This window comes from Tachypleus tridentatus, chromosome 4 (genome assembly GCF_004210375.1).
Source record: "Tachypleus tridentatus isolate NWPU-2018 chromosome 4, ASM421037v1, whole genome shotgun sequence".
In the NCBI taxonomy this organism is placed as follows: Eukaryota; Metazoa; Arthropoda; class Merostomata; order Xiphosura; family Limulidae; genus Tachypleus; species Tachypleus tridentatus.
In genome coordinates, this window is record NC_134828.1 from 106,218,984 (window position 1) to 106,241,671 (window position 22,688).

The window sequence follows — 22,688 nt, forward strand, 5'->3', positions numbered from 1 at the left end:
TTACTTAAAATAATTACCACCAAAAGAATACTAAGTTGTTTTAGAAACCAAGCACTTACTCTCAAGAATACAAACTTGTCTTAGGTAAGAACAAATAAATAATTCACTATATCATCAGGTTCACTGAGAAGATATTAAAAACATGAATATTAACTGTTGTACAGAATCTCCTTCAACTTGACATGATGGAATGAGATATAAACCTGTGATTTCCAAAGTCCTTAAACTATATTTACAATATATTTCCGTTTCTCTAAATAACCTGTATATTAAAAATAAACTATTGAATAATTCTGTCCGTCTGACGAATTGTCTCAAGACACAATCATCACCTTTCTTCTCTATATCCAACATGTCAATAATCTTAACCAACGAAATACACTCTCACAAACAAACCTTCCAGTTTACAGATAACGTTGTAGTGTGTTGTTTCTCAAAACCTGTTACAAGCAGCCAAGTACCTTCAGTATCACCTAAACCAATTAAAACCTGGTGTTTCAAATGGAAAGTCATATGTAACCATAGAAAATCCAATTCACAGTTTTACATGGAAAACTAAGTTAAAGAATGAAAGAAATAAAACATTTACAAATTAAACCATATAATAACGAAATAAAAGCCACAGAAACTATAAAATTACTCAAAATAACTTACCACGATAAAGCAACAAGGAACAGACGTATTATTAAAATCACAGACAAAGCCACATTTCGATTCAATATCCCGAAAGCCCTGTAGTATGTTTCAAGTTAAAATGATCAGTATGCAAACCCTTGTGCTCCACTACTAAATACAGCTATATAACACTTCCAAACACATCAAACAGAAACAACCTTAAACCTTGTGCTCCACTACTAAATACAGCTATATAACACTTCCAAACACATCAAACAGAAACAACCTTAAACCTTGTGCTACACAACTAAATACAGCTATATAACACTTCCAAACACATCAAACAGAAACAACCTTAAACCTTGTGCTCCACTACTAAATACAGCTATATAACACTTCCAAACACATCAAACAGAAACAACCTTAAACCTTGTGCTCCACCACTAAATACAGCTATATAACACTTCCAAACACATCAAACAGAAACAACCTTAAACCTTGTGCTCCACTACTAAATACAGCTATATAACACTTCCAAACACATCAAACAGAAACAACCTTAAACCTTGTGCTCCACTACTAAATACAGCTATATAACACTTCCAAACACATCAAACAGAAACAACCTTAAACCTTGTGCTCCACTACTAAATACAGCTATATAACACTTCCAAACACATCAAACAGAAACAACCTTAAACCTTGTGCTCCACAACTAAATACAGCTATATAACACTTCCAAACACATCAAACAGAAACAACCTTAAACCTTGTGCTCCACTACTAAATACAGCTATATAACACTTCCAAACACATCAAACAGAAACAACCTTAAACCTTGTGCTCCACTACTAAATACAGCTATATAACACTTCCAAACACATCAAACAGAAACAACCTTAAACCTTGTGCTCCACTATATAACTAAATACAGCTATATAACACTTCCAAACACATCAAACAGAAACAACCTTAAACCTTGTGCTCCACTACTAAATACAGCTATATAACACTTCCAAACACATCAAACAGAAACAACCTTAAACCTTGTGCTCCACTACTAAATACAGCTATATAACACTTCCAAACACATCAAACAGAAACAACCTTAAACCTTGTGCTCCACTACTAAATACAGCTATATAACACTTCCAAACACATCAAACAGAAACAACCTTAAACCTTGTGCTCCACTACTAAATACAGCTATATAACACTTCCAAACACATCAAACAGAAACAACCTTAAACCTTGTGCTCCACTACTAAATACAGCTATATAACACTTCCAAACACATCAAACAGAAACAACCTTAAACCTTGTGCTCCACTACTAAATACAGCTATATAACACTTCCAAACACATCAAACAGAACAACCTTAAACCTTGTGCTCCACTACTAAATACAGCTATATAACACTTCCAAACACATCAAACAGAAACAACCTTAAACCTTGTGCTCCACTACTAAATACAGCTATATAACACTTCCAAACACATCAAACAGAAACAACCTTAAACCTTGTGCTCCACAACTAAATACAGCTATATAACACTTCCAAACACATCAAACAGAAACAACCTTAAACCTTGTGCTCCACTACTAAATACAGCTATATAACACTTCCAAACACATCAAACAGAAACAACCTTAAACCTTGTGCTCCACTACTAAATACAGCTATATAACACTTCCAAACACATCAAACAGAAACAACCTTAAACCTTGTGCTCCACTACTAAATACAGCTATATAACACTTCCAAACACATCAAACAGAAACAACCTTAAACCTTGTGCTCCACTACTAAATACAGCTATATAACACTTCCAAACACATCAAACAGAAACAACCTTAAACCTTGTGCTCCACTACTAAATACAGCTATATAACACTTCCAAACACATCAAACAGAAACAACCTTATACCTTGTGCTCCACTACTAAATACAGCTATATAACACTTCCAAACACATCAAACAGAAACAACCTTAAACCTTGTGCTCCACAACTAAATACAGCTATATAACACTTCCAAACACATCAAACAGAAACAACCTTAAACCTTGTGCTCCACTACTAAATACAGCTATATAACACTTCCAAACACATCAAACAGAAACAACCTTAAACCTTGTGCTCCACTACTAAATACAGCTATATAACACTTCCAAACACATCAAACAGAAACAACCTTAAACCTTGTGCTCCACTACTAAATACAGCTATATAACACTTCCAAACACATCAAACAGAAACAACCTTAAACCTTGGTGCTCCACTACTAAATACAGCTATATAACACTTCCAAACACATCAAACAGAAACAACCTTAAACCTTGTGCTCCACAACTAAATACAGCTATATAACACTTCCAAACACATCAAACAGAAACAACCTTAAACCTTGTGCTCCACTACTAAATACAGCTATATAACACTTCCAAACACATCAAACAGAAACAACCTTAAACCTTGTGCTCCACTATTAAATACAGCTATATAACACTTCCAAACACATCAAACAGAAACAACCTTAAACTTTGTGCTCCACTACTAAATACAGCTATATAACACTTCCAAACACATCAAACAGAAACAACCTTAAACCTTGTGCTCCACAACTAAATACAGCTATATAACACTTCCAAACACATCAAAAAGAAACAACCTTAAACCTTGTGCTCCACAACTAAATACAGCAATATAACACTTCCAAACACATCAAACAGAAACAACCTTAAACCTTGTGCTCCACTACTAAATACAGCTATATAACACTTCCAAACACATCAAACAGAAACAACCTTAAACCTTGTGCTCCACTACTAAATACAGCTATATAACACTTCCAAACACATCAAACAGAAACAACCTTAAACCTTGTGCTCCACTACTAAATACAGCTATATAACACTTCCAAATACATCAAACAGAAACAGCCTTAAACCTTGTGCTCCACTACTAAATACAGCTATAAAACACTTCCAAACACATCAAACAGAAACAACCTTAAACCTTGTGTGCACTGCTAAAAATACAGCTATATAACACTTCCAAACACATCAAACAGAAACAACCTTAAACCTTGTGCTCCACTACTAAATACAGCTATATAACACTTCCAAACACATCAAACAGAAACAACCTTAAACCTTGTGCTCCACTACTAAATACAGCTATATAACACTTCCAAACACATCAAACAGAAACAACCTTAAACCTTGTGCTCCACTACTAAATACAGCTATATAACACTTCCAAACACATCAAACAGAAACAACCTTAAACCTTGTGCTCCACTACTAAATACAGCTATATAACACTTCCAAACACATCAAACAGAAACAACCTTAAACCTTGTGCTCCACTACTAAATACAGCTATATAACACTTCCAAACACATCAAACAGAAACAACCTTAAACCTTGTGCTCCACTACTAAATACAGCTATATAACACTTCCAAATACATCAAACAGAAACAGCCTTAAACCTTGTGCTCCACTACTAAATACAGCTATAAAACACTTCCAAACACATCAAACAGAAACAACCTTAAACCTTGTGCTCCACTACTAAATACAGCTATATAACACTTCCAAACACATCAAACAGAAACAACCTTAAACCTTGTGCTCCACTACTAAATACAGCTATATAACACTTCCAAACACATCAAACAGACACAACCTTAAACCTTGTGCTCCACTACTAAATACAGCTATATAACACTTCCAAACACATCAAACAGAAACAACCTTAAACCTTGTGCTCCACTACTAAATACAGCTATATAACACTTCTAAACACATCAAACAGAAACAACCTTAAACTACAGAGAATACAAACAAAGTTATCAAAGTAATGAAAACTACTAAAATAAATAAACATCAGAGAATTGTAAAGATCAGTTAAACTCCTGTATATAAAGCACAATATATATAGTAGAAAGATTCCACTTATCTCTGTGTTCTCTATAAGAATAGAAATAATTATATTTTAGGTACAGCGACAATTACAATAGCGTGAAAATAATTAGACCGAATTGATATTACATAGGAATGTTTAGATCCTAAAGTAACTATTAGAAAGAGGATACTTACTATCCATCGTCTGCGAAGAAAGTCTCCATCAGAGTACCAAATTACAGGCAAATAACCAATCATACCCAAAAAGATTTACAGCAACCAGAAGTGATATCCAGGAACACCTAAAGGAAACTTCAACTAGACACTCCCCAAGCCTTGAAAATGGTCCATACCAACAGACTCAACTGAACTCTATCGAAGACCAATCTTTATCCTTCTCTTTTTCCACTCCTAAAACCTACTCTCCTTCCCAGGTGTATCTTAAACTTCGATACTATGGCTTTCTTTACGAACATTTCTTTGGTGAATCAAGTGAATAATCTTGGGTGAATTTTTACACCCCTAAAAGGTTTTTCCCTTCTATTACAGAACCTACTTGTAAAATTTCTAATACTTTGTGAATCGTTGCAAATAAAGTTCAAAAACTATATCTGATCTTAACACATTAGTAAGTACTTACTGTTACCACTAGTGAACCCTTTTAAGGCGAAATAATTAAACAGTTCAACTTCTAAAGTCATTGATGTCTATATATTGTAAGAAATCCAGTATGACAACGTTTGATCTATCAAGTATAGAAAAATACCGTGTTCTTTTTCTAAACTACCAATAATAATTTCTTAATTGATTGTGTAAACACAAAACCTCACAACTTGAGGAACAGAGCAGTGTAAACAAACCTTGTTGAAACTTTTAAGTCTGTTGGCAAACTCGAGTGACAGATGTTTCAGACAGATATCCGCTGCCTTTCTAAATCATCGTTACGGAATCTTTAAGAATATAGCCTTCAAGTTAGATCATTTTCTTTTCGTAAGATTCACTATTTTATTTTTGATTAGTTGATAAATAAAAAATAAAATTTCCTATAGTTCTACTTTCCAAGATTTCAGCTTAGTTGCTTTAATCACACTGAAGTTAACTCCTTCAATTTCTTTCTTATTACTCTAACACGTGTTTATTATAATAACACTCAGTTTAGTCTAAATATGAGTGTGAACCTTAATATATAAATGTAAACAAATAGCGGATATAAATATGCTTCAGCACATATTTTCTACAACAACATAGTAAAAGCTAATTAAAATTTTGAAAAGATTTAACTTAAGATCTTAGAACAACATTATAAGTTTATTCATTGATAATATTAAGAATTGTAAAGTTAAGCACCATATAAATTCGAGTAAAAAACTTATATAAGATACAGTGCTAATTTATTTCTGTGTCAAATATATACCGTAGATATTAAAGGCTTAACTAATTTTAGGCCTAACAGAATTCGGCGTCTGATATTATTTTCTATTATTCTAGAAGTCCTGTATTTTAAATTAGTGTTGTTGCAATAAATACACTAATTTTACCAAAAATGTTTTACTGGTCTCTACTAATGTAATGCTAAACACAGCTTTATAATTTAAAGTCTTAAAACACAAAATTGTAATAGTTCACAGGTGTTCTATATATCTCTAATGGTATAATACATTTTAACATATTCTATATATCTATAATGGTATAATACATTTTAACATATTCTATATATCTGTAATGGTATAATACATTTTAACATATTCTACATATCTGTAATGGTGCAATACATTTTAACATATTCTACATATATGTAATGGTACAATACATTTTAACATATTCTATATGTCTGTAATGATATAATACATTTTAACATATTCTATATATCTGTAATGGTATAATACATTTTAAAATATTCTATATATCTGTAATTGTATAACACATTTTAACATATTCTATATATCTGTAGTGGTATAATACATTTTAACATATTCTATATATCTGTAGTGGTATAATACATTTTAACATATTCTATATATCTGTAATGATATAATACATTTTAACATATTCAATATATCTATAATGGTATAATACATTTTAACATATTCTATATATCTGTAATGGTATAATACATTTTAACATATTCTATATATCTCTAACTCTTTCCTTTTCTTTTTCTAACCGAATTTTATGTAATCAGAACATTAAATTTACTTACCTGGTTGTAGATCACCCAATGGGGATCGATCTGAGAATCTCCCTCCGGATCTAAGACAACTGTTTGGTAGGCTCTGAAGTCGGTAGCATATACCTTTCGATTGTCTGGACACACATCCAGATGATCCGGTACGTTATCTCCATCATAATCTCCACGACAAGCGTCACCCACTCCAGTCCCTGAAGACAATAAGTAAATCCACACGGAATACTGAATTTTTTCATCACTCTCACAAATCCATACTGTAATTTAAGTTTTAAAATGCTTTCTAAGGTATAAAGCAACTAGATAGAAAATACCGTGAAACATTTTGTGCCACAGTCAGCACAAACACTTTTCACACACGTAATATCAACACATAGTGCGCACAGTTGAATTCGTATGTTGCAGATGCGTAAGATACGATATGTGAAGGTTTAAGCTAATGTCTCATCAACCTACATATATATTAAGCACAAAAATCTGTATGGCTGTCTCTTTGTCCATTATATAACTCTTTCTAGGTCGCTGGGCCAATCTCAACCAAACTTTCTGGGGTCATAGTTTAGAACAAGGGGTATGTTATTGGGAGTTCACAGCGCAATTACTGGTGTTATCGAGCATTTATCTTTGATGTCAGTTAACGATAACTAATTCATAAATAGTGCCACATCCTTACACACACAAAACATCAAATTTCCTGTAACATACTTATACATTGTGGTAGTAAGGCCATACAAACGTTTTAATTTTTCTTCTTTCGACCAAATAGGACTTTAGGTATTTAACCAGAAGCTTTAAGGAAAAGCTGGGTGTTTGTTTGTTTTGAATTTCGCACAAAGCTACGCGAGGGCTGTCTGAGCTAGCCGTCCCTGATTTAACAGTTTAAGACTAGAGGGAAAGCAGCTAGTTATCACCACCCACCGCCAACTCTTGGGCTACTCTTTTACCAAAGAAGAGTTGGATTGACATTCACCTTATAACGCCCCCACGGCGAAAAGGGCGAGCATGTTTGGTGCGATGCGGATTCGAACATCTTCTTTCAACAATTTTTTAATCAAAAACGACTTGCATGTGCCATTCTCAGCCAAACAGCGGGTTTGTTTGCCCGTACATTCTGGATCCACGTGCGCTCGCTATAAATAGCACTCACATAATCGCGCTGTGACGTCAACAGACTCCTGACCATGATAGGGCCTTTTATCATTGATATAAGGATAACGTGTCTAGAGCCTCTCAATGGCACAGAGGCATGTCCGCGGACTTATAACGCTAGAAACCGGGTTTTGATACCAGGGGTGAACAAATCACAGGTCGCCCATTGTGTAGCTTTGTGCTTAATTTCAAACTAACATACAAACAAACAAAATAAAGCCTCAAACTAGTAGTTGTTTCGGCCCTTCTGAATTTACATGTAAATCCCATGGTGCACTATTACGTGAAGTTTCAGTCAAGATAAAATAGTCACGCTTAGGACCTGCCTTGGTCAGGCCAGAGTCCTATATCCAACTGATCCATTTCGAAGAATTTTAATACTTCGCCAAAAGAACAGACAATTTTTAGTTCACTTGGTAAGATAATTGTCAGGCTATTTCATTACGTTTCGATAATATTAGCATGGGCCAAATGTTAAAGCTGAGTTCACTCGATTTCAAACTGATATCCTTGTGGTAAAACACGATATTTATGAAAATCGGTTACTTTAGTGATTGCTATATTAATGGTAGTACTAAGAAAAAAATAATTACATGGGTAATATTTATTCGAAAATATACAAATTGTTATTTCACCACAGGAAAAATTGTTATGAATCTATACCAACCAGAAGAGCCAAAACCATCATTAACGGCGAGCATACCCAACTGATGACGTAAAGTAGAATACTAACAAGAGATTTCTTTAAATTACCCATTACCCACAATTACGGTTATTTTACTATTAATTGTTACTGTAGATTTTCAGAAACTCTTTGCACCATTTATTGTAACTTACAATTCATAATTTGGGTATATGTATATAGAGTTGTCCGTATGTAGTGGTTAAGGTCTCAGTGAATAACAATAAATGTCAAAGTTCATTGCACTTTATAAAACTATTGTCCGTCACAGTTTTAATTTTAATGAACTCCTCAGGAAATTGGCAACATAAGTCTTAGACCACAAATTTTTTGCACGTAGTATGTGATTAAACATGTTAAATTAATAGAGACAGTAATATTAGGTCATCCTGGTTTTGTCGTCCTATACAATGCTGAACTGTCGGAAGTTATGGAATTCTACAGGTAAAACAACACTCTCAAGGTAATACTGTATCACAGCATAGGGGGCGTATCGAACTGGTAATTGGTTTATTCTTGTTAAACTTTCACATGAAAGTTATGATGCCTTTTTGTGTAGAATTTCAGTCAAGATGGTTCATTGTTTGAGTTACGAGATCTAAATTTAAGTTACTCATTACCCTGTCACTGTTGTCTTTATACATTCATTAGTACTTGTCTGAGTTACTCAACCAGAATATAAATAATGAACTACCCTACTATGCTGTTTAAATCTCGATACTTAACATGCTTAAGTTGCCCGACCTAGTATATCAGATTAACTCTATTCATTACTATTTTAATATTTAACTGTGATCTGTGTGAGTAGGTTTTATTAATCAGAAGTTAATTGTAAGCACTTATCCAGTTTACATATTTTTATTCAATCACTGGTTGTAACAGTTACATGTTCTGGAGTTACGTCTTCTATAGACGTTACATTATTGACAAACCAATAGCTCCAGCTGGTACTTTAATACAATCTATGTTATTAAATTAGTGTCACATTGTTTGTATAAATTAGACTATATACATCATAACATTACATTAAGCCTAATATTACACTGACTAGACCAGGGACAGTTAGAGGTAAATACTAGCTTACCGTTAGTATCACGTTGGTCCGGATTGTACACTAAAGCACAATTGTCCTCACTGTCCGAAATTCCATCATTGTCTTTGTCGAAATCACATGCGTCACCTGTATAAATAATGATAAACACTAGTAACTTCTATCTAAATGTTAAAAAACACAACACATTTACTTTAGAACATATAGAATATCATAATTTTCCAAAGGTAAAAAATATAGACGGTATGAAAACGGTAGTAAAACTAAATCCAATAAAACAATTTAATTTAATGTCAGAAGTCTAATATAGGAAACCTATCTTCTAAACTATATATCATTAAAACACTTTAGTCTTTGTTGTTATGTCGTATTCACCTGAGTAACTTTAGTCTTTGTTGTTATGTCGTATTCACCTAAATAACTTTAGTCTTTTTTGTTATGTCGTATTCACCTAAATGACTTTAGTCTTTCTTGTTATGTCGTATTCACCTAAATAACTTTAGTATTTGTTGTTATGTTGTATTCACCTGAATAACTTTAGTCTTTCTTGTTATGTCGTATTCACCTAAATAACTTTAGTCTTTGTTGTTATGTCGTATTCACCTGAATAACTTTAGTATTTATTGTTATGTCGTATTCACCTAAATAACTTTAGTATTTGTTGTTATGTTGTTTTCACCTGAATAACATTAGTCTTTGTTTTTATGTCGTATTCACCTAAATAACTTTAGTCTTTGTTGTTATGTCGTATTCACCTAAATAACTTTAGTCTTTGTTGTTATGTCGTATTCACCTAAATAACTTTAGTATTTGTTGTTATGTTGTATTCACCTGAATAACTTTAGTCTTTGTTGTTATGTCGTATTCACCTAAATAACTTTAGTCTTTGTTGTTATGTCGTATTCACCTAAATAACTTTAGTCTTTCTTGTTATGTCGTATTCACCTAAATAACTTTAGTCTTTGTTGTTATGTCGTATTCACCTAAATAACTTTAGTCTTTGTTGTTATGTCGTATTCACCTAAATAACTTTAGTATTTGTTGTTATGTCGTATTCACCTAAATAACTTTAGTCTTTGTTGTTATGTCGTATTCACCTAAATAACTTTAGTCTTTCTTGTTATGTCGTATTCACCTAAATAACTTTAGTCTTTCTTGTTATGTCGTATTCACCTAAATAACTTTAGTCTTTCTTGTTATGTCGTATTCACCTAAATAACTTTAGTCTTTCTCGTTATGTCGTATTAACCTAAATAACTTTAGTCTTTCTTGTTATGTCGTATTCACCTAAATAACTTTAGTCTTTCTTGTTATGTCGTATTCACCTAAATAACTTTAGTCTTTCTTCTTATGTTGTATTCACCTGAATAACTTTAGTCTTTCTTCTTATGTCGTATTCACCTAAATAACTTTAGTATTTGTTGTTATGTCGTATTCACCTAAATAACATTAGTCTTTGTTGTTATGTCGTATTCACCTAAATAACTTTAGTCTTTCTTCTTATGTTGTATTCACCTGAATAACTTTAGTCTTTCTTGTTATGTCGTATTCACCTAAATAACTTTAGTCTTTCTTGTTATGTCGTATTCACCTAAATAACTTTAGTCTTTGTTGTTATGTCGTATTCACCTAATTAACTTTAGTCTTTCTTGTTATGTCGTATTCACCTGAATAACTTTAATCTTTGTTGTTATGTCGTATTCACCTAAATAACTTTAGTCTTTCTTGTTATGTCGTATTCACCTAAATAACTTTAGTCTTTCTTGTTATGTCGTATTCACCTAAATAGCTTTTGTCTTTCTTGTTATGTCGTATTAACCTAAATAACTTTAGTCTTTCTTGTTATGTCGTATTCACCTGAATAACTTTAGTCTTTCTTGTTATGTCGTATTCACCTAAATAACTTTAGTCTTTCTTGTTATGTCGTATTCACCTAAATAACTTTAGTCTTTCTTGTTATGTCGTATTCACCTAAATAACTTTAGTCTTTTTTGTTATGTCGTATTCACCTAAATAACTTTAGTCTTTCTTGTTATGTCGTATTCACCTAAATAACTTTAGTCTTTCTTGTTATGTTTAAATAACTTTCGGATCACTTTTCTTGTTCTTACCTTTTCCATCTTCGTCTGTATCCAGTTGATCACTGTTAGGATAATCTGGACAGTTGTCCTTGTTGTCTTGTATCCCATCCAGATCCCTGAAAACAACTGTATAATTGTTAAGGGATTCTACTTATAATATCATGTTACTGCTAAGAACATCACTAATACGTCTCTATTCCAGTAATAAATATTCTAACGTTTGATAAGTTAATGATTTCACAAAGTTAAAAACATTTTATTAACTACGAACTACATAAAATAATTAATTCTAAGATAAAGTAAGTTTAGAATATGTAATTTTTAAATCCGTTAAACTACATTTAAAAGTTTCTTCTATTGACAACTTACCGGTCAACGTTATTGTCACAATGGTCACCTACCAAATCTTTATCGGCATCAATCTGATTATAAAATAACAAAATATTTTATTAAATTACAAATATACATTAAAAATAGTATAAAAATAGAAATAACTCTGGTTATACTAATGTACATATAAAAATACCACGGTTAGGCAAAATAAAAAATATTCTACTGCTCATGGATTACTTATTGACCAAGGTCTACCCATTATCTGGAAAAGTTGGATTTGCCCTAAGTATTAGATACATTTATTTGCTTTATTGAAATAGTGGATGTAGATTTGATAATATTTTTACGAAAGAATTTGAATAGGAAACCGTCATCCTTATAATGTGCTACAATTTATTTATATATACATAATATATTTATTTTATGTGTTCGTTTCAACACAAAGTTACACAAAAAGCTAACATGAGTCCAGTACAGAAAATGTAACACCTGTTTTTATCCTCTAAGTTCTTTTACAACTGAACCAATAAAAGACATTATTTTAAACAAGCAATAGAAAAGTTTTAAAACATTCCATCATCTTTACTAACCTAACGTAGTTGGATAATTAATGAAAAAGTACACATATTTTGGCAGAGGCAATACTGGTTTAATGTGTCTTACTGTAGTATTTATCTGATGGTCACGAATACATTTATTCTAATCAAAGCTTGATTTTATAATTTTTTAACATCAATAATTAAACCATGTAAGCTTCTGGTAAAAATCGAGTATTTACCCTAACTAAAGCTGACTAACATTATCAATGTGTCATGTTTACTATCAGGCTCATTAATATTATTAATGTGTCATGTCTACTATCATCCTCATTAACATTATCAATGTGTCACGTCCACTATCAGGCTAATTAACATTATCAATTTGTCATGTCTACTATCAGGCTAATTAACATTATCCATGTGTCATGTCTACTATCATCCTCATTAACATTATCAATGTGTCACGTCTACTATCAGGCTAATTAACATTATCAATTTGTCATATCTACTATCAGGCTAATTAACATTATCAATGTGTCATGTCTACTATCGTCCTCATTAACATTATCAATGTGTCACGTCTACTATCAGGCTAATTAACATTATCAATTTGTCATATCTACTATCAGGCTAATTAACATTATCAATGTGTCATGTCTACTATCAGGCTAATTAACATTATCAATGTGTCATAATGATTATTACTCATGGGTGTAACACAAACCTGAAGTTTTTATTTTTTTTCCCTAAACAAACTTTTCTTATGTTTGACTTTAGTTTGTTGTCTATTGTTTGTATGTGTCATATTTTCTATACGTATGATTTTTCTCTATCACGTGGAGTATACACACACCCTCTACACAGCTTACTTGTCATATGATTCATTTAACAAATGTGCGATACATCACTTTCAATGAAATATTTTATTATTCGTTATGACAAAGTGATTTATAATTATCCTTTATACAAAAAACTAACATGTTAAATCTGTTTGTAACAGATGAAGACACTTCGCACCATAAAAGTTGCACTTAGTATTTCTGTATCAGTTTTATTACACTATTAAATACTTGTTTGGTGACACGACAGTGAAGACATACCTGAGAAGGATTATGAACGTATGGACAGTTGTCACATACATCACCCAGCTTATCACCATCTGAGTCTCGTTGGTCGGAATTTGGTGTAGTGGGACAATTATCTAGCACGTTCTGGATGCCTGTAAGGCCGAACAACATATTCTAGAATCCAGTATTCAGTTAAGAACACTCAGAAATCAAGAATTATTAAATAATGATAACACAGACCTGAGATGATTTTATTGTTTTAAACTTTATGTTCGATAGTAATTCCTGAAAATAACATCTATTTTTCTCTCTCACGTACAGATTTTTCACACGACATCATTTGTACCTTTACATAACTGAATCACTTTCAATCGGGTCACATTTTGTAATGTTTAAAATTTTGACAACCATTGGCTCTAGATTTCTCTTGCCCAATCGCGATGTGAGAAACTTATCAATCGTTCTATAACCCACGAGAAGCACCCTGTTAATATCCAAACGGTTAACAGAACTCATGACGTGTAATTTTTGGATAGTATTTGTTCGTGCGTGCACTTTGATATTGCACTTTTTCTTTTCAATATTATTTACTTGCAGTTATGGCCAAAAAGTAGCTGTTTAAATGACCCAAACAAGTTCTGTTTTATTTAGAGAAATTTTATTTCAGGAAACTGGGGCAATACAAAACAGAATTCATCAAAACAAAACGTCATAAGCGTATTTTGGAATAAAAATTCGAGACCAAAACAAATCATGGGCTCCACATAAACTCTGCACCGTTTTTGTCGAAGAATTCAGAGATTGGACTACGGTTTAAAAAGTACTTGCGTTTTCGAATTCCAAACTTGGCGTGAACTTGAAAACGACGAAGATGACTGCTACTTTTGCTCATGCAATGTACAAGACTATAACACTCGAAATAAAAAAATAATTTCTTATTCGAACTTTCAAAACAGCACAAAATCTATTGCTCATGGACCTGATGTGCCTGTACCTATTGTAGTGATGGCTCTTAAACTAGTTTCATCTGATTCTGAATCTGATACCAGCACAAATGATGGCAGAGATTGTTTTCAAACTGAAACACCTAGTGAACCAAAACTTCTCACATGAGTTGAACTTAATAATTTTGTAAGAGATTTGGGGCTTTCAAAGGATTCTTTCAGAGATTTTGGGGTTCAGATTTCGGACTAAGAGTTTACTTTCTCCAGGGACATCATTGTACTGGTTCAAAAATTGTGAGAAATAATTTATACCATACTTTTCGCAAGAAGGTTCAGTGGGTTATTACAACAATATCGTTGAATTAATACCAACGATAGGAGCTGCTATTTATTGGTTCCTCTAAAAAGTGTTCTTCACAATTTTAACATATTTGCACCTGTTCCTATTGCTTATTCGAGTTACTTGAAGGAAACATGCGAAAACCTCGAACTTCTCAATAATATTAAGTACAAAGGTTGACTACTTTGTGAAGACTTAAACGTCCTTTACATGTTGTTGGGTCAAATATTCAGTTACACAAGTTTTCATGTTTTATTCTGTTACTCTTACCTCCATTTCGCATAAACCTGGGTTATTTGAAGCACTTTGTAAAAGCCTTAACCAAAGATGGCGACTGTTTCATTCATCTACGTGGGCAATTTCATGATTTTTCAGAAGCGAAAATTAAAGAAGGGAATCTTCTTGAGCCTCGGATTAGGAAACTGACTTCGGATGAACAGTTCCAAAGGACAACGAGGAAACTTGAAAAATAATTGTGGACTGTCTTAAAGATATTGTTGAATTGTTTTTAGCAAAAAACAAGAACCCAAATTACGAAATTATTGTCAATAACATGCTCATTAAATTCATATAATCGGGCTGCAATATGGGCTTAAAAGTTCATTTATTACATATCGACTATTTCCCTAAACATTTCGGTGCCGTTACATTTATCAATACATCAGGGAAATGGAGATAAGGTAACAAGAAAGGTGAAACGTCAGCATGATGGCTGACCGCTGCTGGTCATTAAAACGACACAACAGATAAAAGAAAGACCACAACACGTAGTTTTAAGAATAAAAGGCGAAGATTTCACAAAATGAATCAGAATCAATGAAGATAAACGTTCGTTTAACATCAATGTTCTTCTATTTTTTTCAGTTTGTTCCTATTTTTGTTAACAAACTTAATAATAAAAAAATGTTTATTGTGGTAAACAAAAACATCATTTGATCTAAGTAAGAGTTTCCCTCCCGATTTGCAAAAAATCCTTACGTGATAGAAAAAAAATAATATTATTTCCTCTATCTCCGAAGTAGAATAATGGAGAAACCGCAATTAAAACCAACACAAAATTTATGAAGTTCAAATTCGTAGGCCTGTGTATTTTCAACATTTATCTGTTTAGGAAATAAGAGATCTTAAAACTATGCATTATTTAACACTAAAATTTTAGTTACAAAAAGTTGACTGTACAGCTTTAAGTTTTATTAGCTTGTAGTAAAGTCAATTCAGTGTATTTATAATTCTACTAGAGGAATGAGAGTCATGTTTATACAACGTTTAATTGTAGAGAAATAAGATATGATAAACTAAACAAAACTCACCGTCATTGTCAGCATCAGGGTCACATAGGTCCCCATATCCGTCGTTGTCGGAATCCGTCTGCTCAGGATTGGGGATTTGAGGACAGTTGTCACAAGCGTCTCCGAGTTTGTCTGGACCGTCTGGATCAGTATCTTCTTGGTTAGGGTTAGGAACTAGAGGACAGTTGTCCTGTGTTACAAAGAGAAACGTCTTAAATATACATCACTCTAATTAATGTACAGATTTTGTATATTATGTACACTTACCTTTCTTTGTTACATATTCTGTTTCTGTTTTCTCTTCTATCAGCTTTAGAACATAAATATCCCACGTATTATTAATATAAATACCCAGTATGATACTTTACACAATATTCTATTTTTAGTTCATCATCACGTTTGTTACAAGAATTATAATGTAGTGTTTCCTCTGTATGTTTATATATGTGTGTAGACATGATAAAATAAAGTAGTTTACTCTGTTCTACACATTAGATTTTGTATTATCTATTCAACATAGGGAAAACTTCAAAACTACTGTATAGCAGTGAATTAAAACTTTTGAAAATTATCTTAAAACATTATATTAAATATATTGATCAAAGATTTGAAAATTAAAATAAATCGAATATATTAGAAATAAAGCAGTAAGACCAGAAAGCAGCAGCGGACAATGTAACCACTTTACAGGTGCCGTTCTTTCTGTAATGTTCTAAGTACGTTTGCATCATAACAAAAGTGTGTTAATGAAAGAAATGTAAAATTAAAGCGACATACTGGATCATTGATGATACCATCACCATCAGCGTCTTCATCACAAGCGTCTCCGATTTTGTCACCATCAGCATCTTCTTGTCCACTATTGGGTGTATTTGGGCAGTTGTCCTAAACAAAACAACTCTGTTAATCGAGAGTCTTGTGTGTTATATGTGTCAAACACTTCTGTATCATTAAAGACACTCATAGACAAACGTTAGTGATTGTCAGACAACTATTCTACATACAACAATCAAATAAAGTCTCGGCAAACATTAAATTACAAAGAAAAATTACATTATTTGACAACGTTGGTTTTCTACGTTTCTTTGTTAATTTCTTGTTTATTTGTTTTTCAAGTGCAATGCCAGCTTTATATATTTTTCAAGTTTCTTTGTTATTGAATAAAATATTTTCACAAACATCGGAGGTTACAAAACATAGATTTATATTTCAACAGTGAGGTTATAGAACAGTTACAAAACATACAGTTCTGAATATACATCAGAGATTGTAAAACCTTTGGGTTGCAAAGCGCAGAGTTGGGTGTGGATACCAAGGACTAAAAACATAATTTGCCTGTTGGTAATGTGGTTAAATAAAACTAGGTTTGTACGTGGACATCAGAGACTTCAAGACTCTTAGTTGTATATAGCCATCAGGATTTCAACACATAAGGCTCTTTGTTGGTAGGCATTACAGGTTATAAAACACAGAGTTATGTGTGGGCATCAGGTGGTGTCAAACACAGAGTTATGTGTGGGTTTCTAGGTTAGTTTCCTTCCAATTATCTACAACCGTACGTTCACTGTAGTAACTAAAACACAACTTAAAACACTATACATATAATACATATTACACCATTATAAAAAGCCTGGACTTGTTATTTTGTATGAGGCCAATAATGAGAGGTGGAATCCACTGAAACCGGTATAATTCAGCGATAAGTGGTAAATCGATGTTAGTTTGGGCTTCAAGTAATTTTAATAAACAAAATATAGTTATGTATATATTTCTGAGGTAACAAAAACAAAAACGGATTTTATGTTCCATGAGAGGACAAGATATAGCTAGTTTGAGATATCGGAGAATTACAACAAACAACCATTACGTGTAACCATTGGAAATTGTAAAACACAGTGGTATATGAACAGCAGGAGTTACAAACATAGAAGATTATGAGTATACATCAGAAATTGTAACACACAAAATAACTTTGTGTTTCTCTATCGTTTTCATTTTGCAATAGATATTCAAAAGAAAAATAAATTCCCTGAAAACAGATTTCATAAAAAATGTTTTACGTTGGTACTTACGGCTAGACATCTTGGATTGTTGCACCTCAGGTCATAGTCTGGCCAGCCGTCCAGGTCTTTATCCGGACCGCAAACCTTCCCATTTCCTGCCCAGCCGACACGACACTAAGTAATAAAAACTCATGTAGTGCCATCTATGTACCATTTACCGTTTGAGAGTAAGTTATTATAAGTACTACGTTTTGTGTACGTAGCCATTCAAAGATCTGATATATTACAAACTTGATTATCTTACTAACTGAGAAAGACAACTAAATATAAAAATCTGTTGGTGTTAGTTTTCAAAGATACATAAATAATACATTAATTTTATCAAAACATAATATAACTTTAAAGTTTCTTTTGAAGAATGATCTCTCAGCTAAACCTTAGGTGGGCGTCTTAAATGTTCAAATAACTATTTTAACACATTTAAATCTGTGAGAATGAACGTTTCATAAAAAAGTTAAAAATCCATCATGCAAAAATACACCAGAGAATTGTTTTTGTTTTGGTGAGTCCAAGTATTTTCCTACACACATGAACTCGGGAAACATTTAAGAAACACAAAGAAAAATTCATTTAAATACGAATAAACATAAACAAATAAATTATAAACAACGCTTCATAATATTTTAAGTACAAGTTTTTATCAATAAGACACAGATAAAACTAAATAAAGTTGTTTATGCTTTCTGACACGTTTTGAATATTGACTTACCTTACATTGATAAGTAGTTTGACCCCTCAGTAGTTCACAGTCTGCATTTCCATCACAGACAGTACCGTCAGGACAAGTCCCTGGGTTGGGGCTGCACCCAATGGTTTGATTCCCAATAAATCCCTCGATACATTCTCCGCATGTAAACGAACCCTTAATGAAACAGAAATATTGATTTTTCATCGGGTAATAAAACAAGTACATACAATATACGAAAATACATCCTTTTGTTGTAGCCCATCTGCTACAAGATAAACAAGTTAGCTTCAATATCATAACCTTTCCAGTACAACTTAATAAGTACAATCTACCAAATTATAGCTTCGTTCATTTCAAGTTTAAAACATTAGCCTGAAGATCATACATGTCACCAACAGATGATATATGAACCTTAAACTGGAGGTCATACCTTTCCATTACAACTTAAAAAAGTACAATCTACCAAATTATAGTGTTAAATTTAAAGCTCAAGTGAAACGACTGTTAAGTTAGTTCGATATTCTTCTGAAGGCAAACAAGTGTACGGAAAAAAATCGAGTATTATATTCGAAGACTAAAATGTTTTTGGAATATTCGTAATTTCAAAGGTGGAAGTCAAGGTCTTGTTTGACCCAAACACTAATTTTCTCTGATCTTTGGAATTTCTAAATAATTAAACAATTTTTCTTGTCTTACTGTGGCCTACGTTTAACAACTCGTATTGGACTGCTATTTGGAAAATATTTTATTATTTCACGTAAACTGTTCCCTCATTTGAAAAAAACAACACGATAATAAGTTATTTGATATTGAAATCTTATGAAAAAAGAAATTATAGATAAGGTTTTATATCTTAATATTGTCTTGAATAAATAGTTATGATACACATCTGAAGGGTTTAGAAAGCATGATAACATATTATTCTCAAGTAAAACTAAATGTCGAATATATATTTTTAGTGTAACAAAACTAGACGTAACGAACATTCTGTGGTACAATGTGACCCGACATGGCCAAGCGTGTGAAGGCGTGCGATTTGTAATCTAAGCGTCGCGGGTACGCATCCCCTTCGCGCCAAACATGCTCGTCCTTACAGCCGTGGGATTAACCGCCACAGTAACAACCCCAACCCCACGGCTATGAGGGCGAACATGTTTGGAGCAAAATGTAAAGAATGTTTTATTTGTCCACACGTAAATATATTTTGCAAACAGCAAAAAATAATCTAAATAAATGCATGTATTATTTTTTAAAAAATTAAAAAATGCTTGAGAACTTATCAAAGCACTACGACACCTACAGACGGTTTGATTTTCGGTTCATAGGTTGAAGTTCAAAATTAATCATATTATGAGTGTTCGTGTCATTTGACTGCTCCATAACTATATCTTATCTCTCTTCTTCCAGATACGCGTAATCAGGACACAGCAGCTTAAGTCCCAACATATAAATGGAATTTTAACCGCTATATACAGTAGTGTGCAAAAGTGTTAGGACAAGTGAATATTTTATCATTCTTTCTATTTTAATGGTCTACTTTTCCATGACACTACCAGGTTGTAAGGGCCCAAGGGCAAATAATTTTTGTCGGTTCTACATCCCATGTAATTTTACATAGAATAAAATTATCAATGGGCCCCCATTTAGAGCATGGGCTCTGGAGCTGATCTCCCACCAGGGCCTTCCCATTGGACATTACATATTACAAACATCAACACTGTGGTAATGCTTCACTGATCCATGTTGACAACTGATTACGTCAGGGTGAGAATACTTATCAATTTTTAGAATTCTTATATATTTGTACCAAGGTTATGTTACAAGGGTTCTAGTTGAAAGAACATAACGATCATATTTAAGGTCTGGAATAACTGTCATGGTTACCCACGCAGTGCCTTAACTATATTGAAAGAAGCTAGCAAGGAGATAGCATATAGTACTCTACATACTATAAAAATAAATTTAAAAACATTCCACAAATAAACCTAAATAAAACAGTGTTTAACACTGTATGTTTACTATAGTTGTTATATCATGGCTCAAAACACTGTATGTTTACTATAGTTGTTATACCATGGCCCAAAACGCAAAGAGAATTTTCAATAGAGTAGAGAGGTCACACAAAACTTTATATGATACTGGATGGACTTTCCGAAAAATTACTACAAAACTTGAAATGCTCCACAAACACTGTTATGTACACCCTAGATCGTGAGACCGAATTTGAAAATAGTAAAGGAAGAGGCAGAACACCTAAACTCAGTTATACTGATGTTAAACATCTTTGTTTATGCAGAACAGAAGGAAGTCTTCAACTGATCTCAAGCATAAGATAAACAGCCATATATTAAGTGACAGAAAAGTGACCAGATCTACAGTATCAAGAAAGTTTATTAAGAATGAAATATTTGGTCATGTATCAGTTAAACCTTTACTTTTATCTTCAACTGTTGTCGAGAGATTTAAATTTGCTAAAAAGTACAGAAACTGTACTGATGGTGATTGAAAAAGTATCATGGACGGATGAGTCCAAATTTGAAATATTTAGTTCAAAGCATAGGTTGTACGTCCGGCGGAAGAAAAGTGAAATATACCTCAATCTATAGCACCCACCACGAAGCACGTGTGATGGTGTCATCGTTCACGGTCGTAATGACGGCACGACAGAAAAAAAGTGGGGTATTGTGACTTGAGTGTCACTAGACAACACATTGGTGCATCATTTCCAAATAAAAGAAAACTATGAGTTAAAAACTCTGACCAATGCATGGCCAAGCCAGGACAATTTCCTCTTTCCTGCCCTTACCGAATCAAGACGGCCAAAGAGCAAGGTCAAACCCAATTCAGCCAGCTGCGCCTGAACACGAAGACCAAAACCAACAGTGGTAGACCATCTATTCCGAAAAAGCATCACTCACTGAGGAAGGAATAGACAACCCCAAGTGTGATGGTGTGGTAAGGATCGAAGGTTGAAGTATACAGTAAATAAGAGTGAAAATACAGTGTACAAACTGTGGACTGGAGAAGTGTGGAAATACAGTATACAAACTGTGGACTGGAGAAGTGTGGAAATACAGTGTACAAACTGTGGACTGGAGAAGTGTGGAAATGCAGTGTACAAACTGTGGACTGCAGAAGTGTGGAAATGCAGTGTACAAACTATGGACTGGAGAAGTGTGGAAATACAGTGTACAAACTGTGGACTGGAGAAGTGTGGAAATACAGTGTATAAATTGTGGACCGGAGAAGTGTGGAAATACAGTGTACAAACTGTGGACTGGAGAAGTGTGGAAATACAGTGTACAAACTGTGGACTGGAGAAGTGTGGAAATACAGTGTACAAACTGTGGACTGGAGAAGTGTGGAAATACAGTGTACAAACTGTGGACTGGAGAAGTGTGGAAATGCAGTGTACAAACTGTGGACTGAAGAAGTGTGGAAAAACAGTATACAAACTGTGGACTGGAGAAGTGTGGAAATGCAGTGTACAAACTGTGGACTGGAGAAGTGTGGAAATGCAGTGTACAAACTGTGGACTGAAGAAGTGTGGAAATACAGTATACAAACTGTGGACTGGAGAAGTGTGGAAATACAGTGTACAAACTGTGGACCGGAGAAGTGTGGAAATACAGTGTATAAACTGTGGACCGGAGAAGTGTGGAAATACAGTGTACAAACTGTGGACTGGAGAAGTGTGGAAATACAGTGTACAAACTGTGGACCAGAGAAGTGTGGAAATACATTGTACAAAC

General features: G+C 33.2%; 1 protein-coding gene across 1 annotated transcript in view; it reads right to left on the reverse strand.

The window, feature by feature from the left end:
- The window catches only part of LOC143248184 (cartilage oligomeric matrix protein-like), a 56,427-nt gene that overhangs the window by 18,285 nt on the left and 15,454 nt on the right, over window positions 1-22,688 (reverse strand). Inside the window, exons 11-19 of the mRNA XM_076496617.1 lie at window positions 18,958-19,110; window positions 18,258-18,362; window positions 16,963-17,070; window positions 16,207-16,375; window positions 13,646-13,764; window positions 12,043-12,095; window positions 11,704-11,789; window positions 9,626-9,721; window positions 6,726-6,904 (exon numbers count right to left, since the gene is read on the reverse strand). Of these exons, the coding sequence (XP_076352732.1) occupies window positions 6,726-6,904; window positions 9,626-9,721; window positions 11,704-11,789; window positions 12,043-12,095; window positions 13,646-13,764; window positions 16,207-16,375; window positions 16,963-17,070; window positions 18,258-18,362; window positions 18,958-19,110 (1,068 nt within the window). The remainder of the gene's footprint in view (window positions 1-6,725; window positions 6,905-9,625; window positions 9,722-11,703; window positions 11,790-12,042; window positions 12,096-13,645; window positions 13,765-16,206; window positions 16,376-16,962; window positions 17,071-18,257; window positions 18,363-18,957; window positions 19,111-22,688) is intronic.